The following is a 1,780-nucleotide window of genomic DNA, read 5'->3' as shown; positions in this document are numbered from 1 at the left end:
TAGCAGACTAGAGCAATGTAACAAACCACTAAATCCTTAAACAAACATGTCTGTTTCAATACCCTTTTACAGGGATCTGTCCTGTAGCTATGTCAGATGACCAGTGCTCACATGACAGCAATCCAGAGACGGTGCTTCCTAAAAGAGAAGGCCAAGGCAGAGAGGAGAACTAATGTCTGCAGAAGGTTGGTCTTTGCATTAACCAGGAAGCAAACAGAAAAGTTTTAGAGGAGAGAGATTTAGGAAGGGACCATGCAGTCTGGAAAAGAGGGTTGGAATATGTATTTTTATGCTGCCATAGTACATAGTTCTTACAAGGCCCCATATTAGAACAATGACACTTCACAACAGCTGTTTCCAAATTGGGTGAAAATTCCTCTGTTGGTAATATTAAACTTACAGAGAAGGAAAAGGTAAAAGCAAGTAACTGGTTTGGAGCATGGATGCAAATAAAGAGAGAGGTTTGTTTAGTAATGATAGCAACTGCATGTTACTTTTCCAAGAAGCACTATCTTAAGTTGGTTTCCTGGGCAGGCTGCTCCATGGAATGATCAACCATGATTTTAAACTGTCTTTTTTAATATCAGGGTTCAGGACTTTGGGAAACAAGTACCAAATATTATCTTCCAACTTTGATTCCTGGGCCAATTTCAGAGCATTTTTAACCCTCTTACAGTGGTATTGCTTCTGATTAACCCTTGGCTGAACTTATCCTAGTATCTGTAAGACAAAGAGTTTTAAGTCCATTATATTTTTCCCCCCTCATTCCTATTGGCCCTTTAAGCTGGGATGTTTGCAATGAGGCATGAAAGGCCAAGGGCAGGCAGATCTCCCTAGTTCAATTCAGAAATTGACAGTGGAAACAAATCAGAGAACAGGCATATTCTACTTTCTTGATGTAACCCAGCTGGATAAGATCCATTATACCCCAAGGACTTTACTTCAACTGCAACTTAGGTTTCTGACATGTGCTAAAAACATTTGCCTAGGTCAGATATTCTACAGACGACAGATCCAGCTACTGGAAGGTCTTGCATGAATAGCCACTCTACTGCACAGGCATGGCAGGATGGGCTGGGGACAGGGAACAAAGAACAGTTCCTCCACCTACAAGCTGTATTACAGTTTCTCCTTTTCTCCCTTCTGAGTTCACTCCCTTTGGAGCTTGACACCCAGGACTTCCCAATTAAAGTCCTTCTCTGACACATCCCCATTCTCCTTAAGGAAAATGACTGGAAGGAGCAATGCATAGGCTAACTTGGTTAAACTCTCTCTGGTAGCTCTGTAGGAAAGGGAAATTAAATCTATTCCAGCAGATGTTTTGTTTGACCAAACAAAACATCTGCTGGACGTTTTATCTCTGCTGTCTGTAAGCAGGGATGGCCTAGGCCCAGTATTTCACCAAGGCGAAACTTAACCTCTCCTTTTTCTCCTGCCCCTCCCCCTCCCCAGCTTTCAAGGTACTTGTCCCAGACTCGGAAGTGATTTATCAGGGAAGCAGTTTCCACGTGAGATGCTCTGCCAAAGGCCCCTTCAGAGGTTTCTGGGTACAAGCAGCAGAGACCACCCCGAGGGACCACAGAAAGGCAGTTCCACCCCTGAGCCCAGCGCCAGGCAGTCAAAGCAGGGAGGCAGGGGAGTGAGGACCCCTCTGGGGGGGTACAAGACACTGACCTCCTGCCGTTGGTATGAGGCGTTCAGGAACCCGTGGTAGCGGCTCCGCAGGGCCTGGCCCAGCTCCCACTGCTGCTGCATCCCCATCTGCCAGCAGGCCCAGAGT

General features: G+C 45.7%; 1 protein-coding gene and 1 long non-coding RNA gene across 2 annotated transcripts in view; one reads left to right on the top strand and one right to left on the bottom strand.

Annotated features, from left to right (window-relative positions):
• Nucleotides 1-1,666, top strand: part of LOC112552088 — a 3,130-nt gene extending 1,464 nt beyond the window's left edge. Inside the window, exons 2-3 of the long non-coding RNA XR_003096444.1 lie at nucleotides 73-185; nucleotides 1,453-1,666. This is a non-coding gene — a long non-coding RNA (uncharacterized LOC112552088). The remainder of the gene's footprint in view (nucleotides 1-72; nucleotides 186-1,452) is intronic.
• The window catches only part of ACP2 (acid phosphatase 2, lysosomal), a 9,379-nt gene extending 7,605 nt beyond the window's left edge, over nucleotides 1-1,774 (bottom strand). Inside the window, exon 1 of the mRNA XM_006034656.3 lies at nucleotides 1,675-1,774. Coding sequence (XP_006034718.1) covers nucleotides 1,675-1,761 — 87 coding nt within the window. The 5' untranslated portion in view covers nucleotides 1,762-1,774. The remainder of the gene's footprint in view (nucleotides 1-1,674) is intronic.
• Between the last annotated feature and the right edge of the window lie 6 nt (nucleotides 1,775-1,780).

The sequence above is a fragment of the Alligator sinensis genome, unplaced genomic scaffold (assembly GCF_000455745.1).
Source record: "Alligator sinensis unplaced genomic scaffold, ASM45574v1 scaffold686_1, whole genome shotgun sequence".
Classification (NCBI taxonomy): domain Eukaryota; kingdom Metazoa; phylum Chordata; order Crocodylia; family Alligatoridae; genus Alligator; species Alligator sinensis.
Note: the sequence above shows the minus strand (reverse complement) of the source record. Positions and strands in the feature narration are given on the sequence as shown.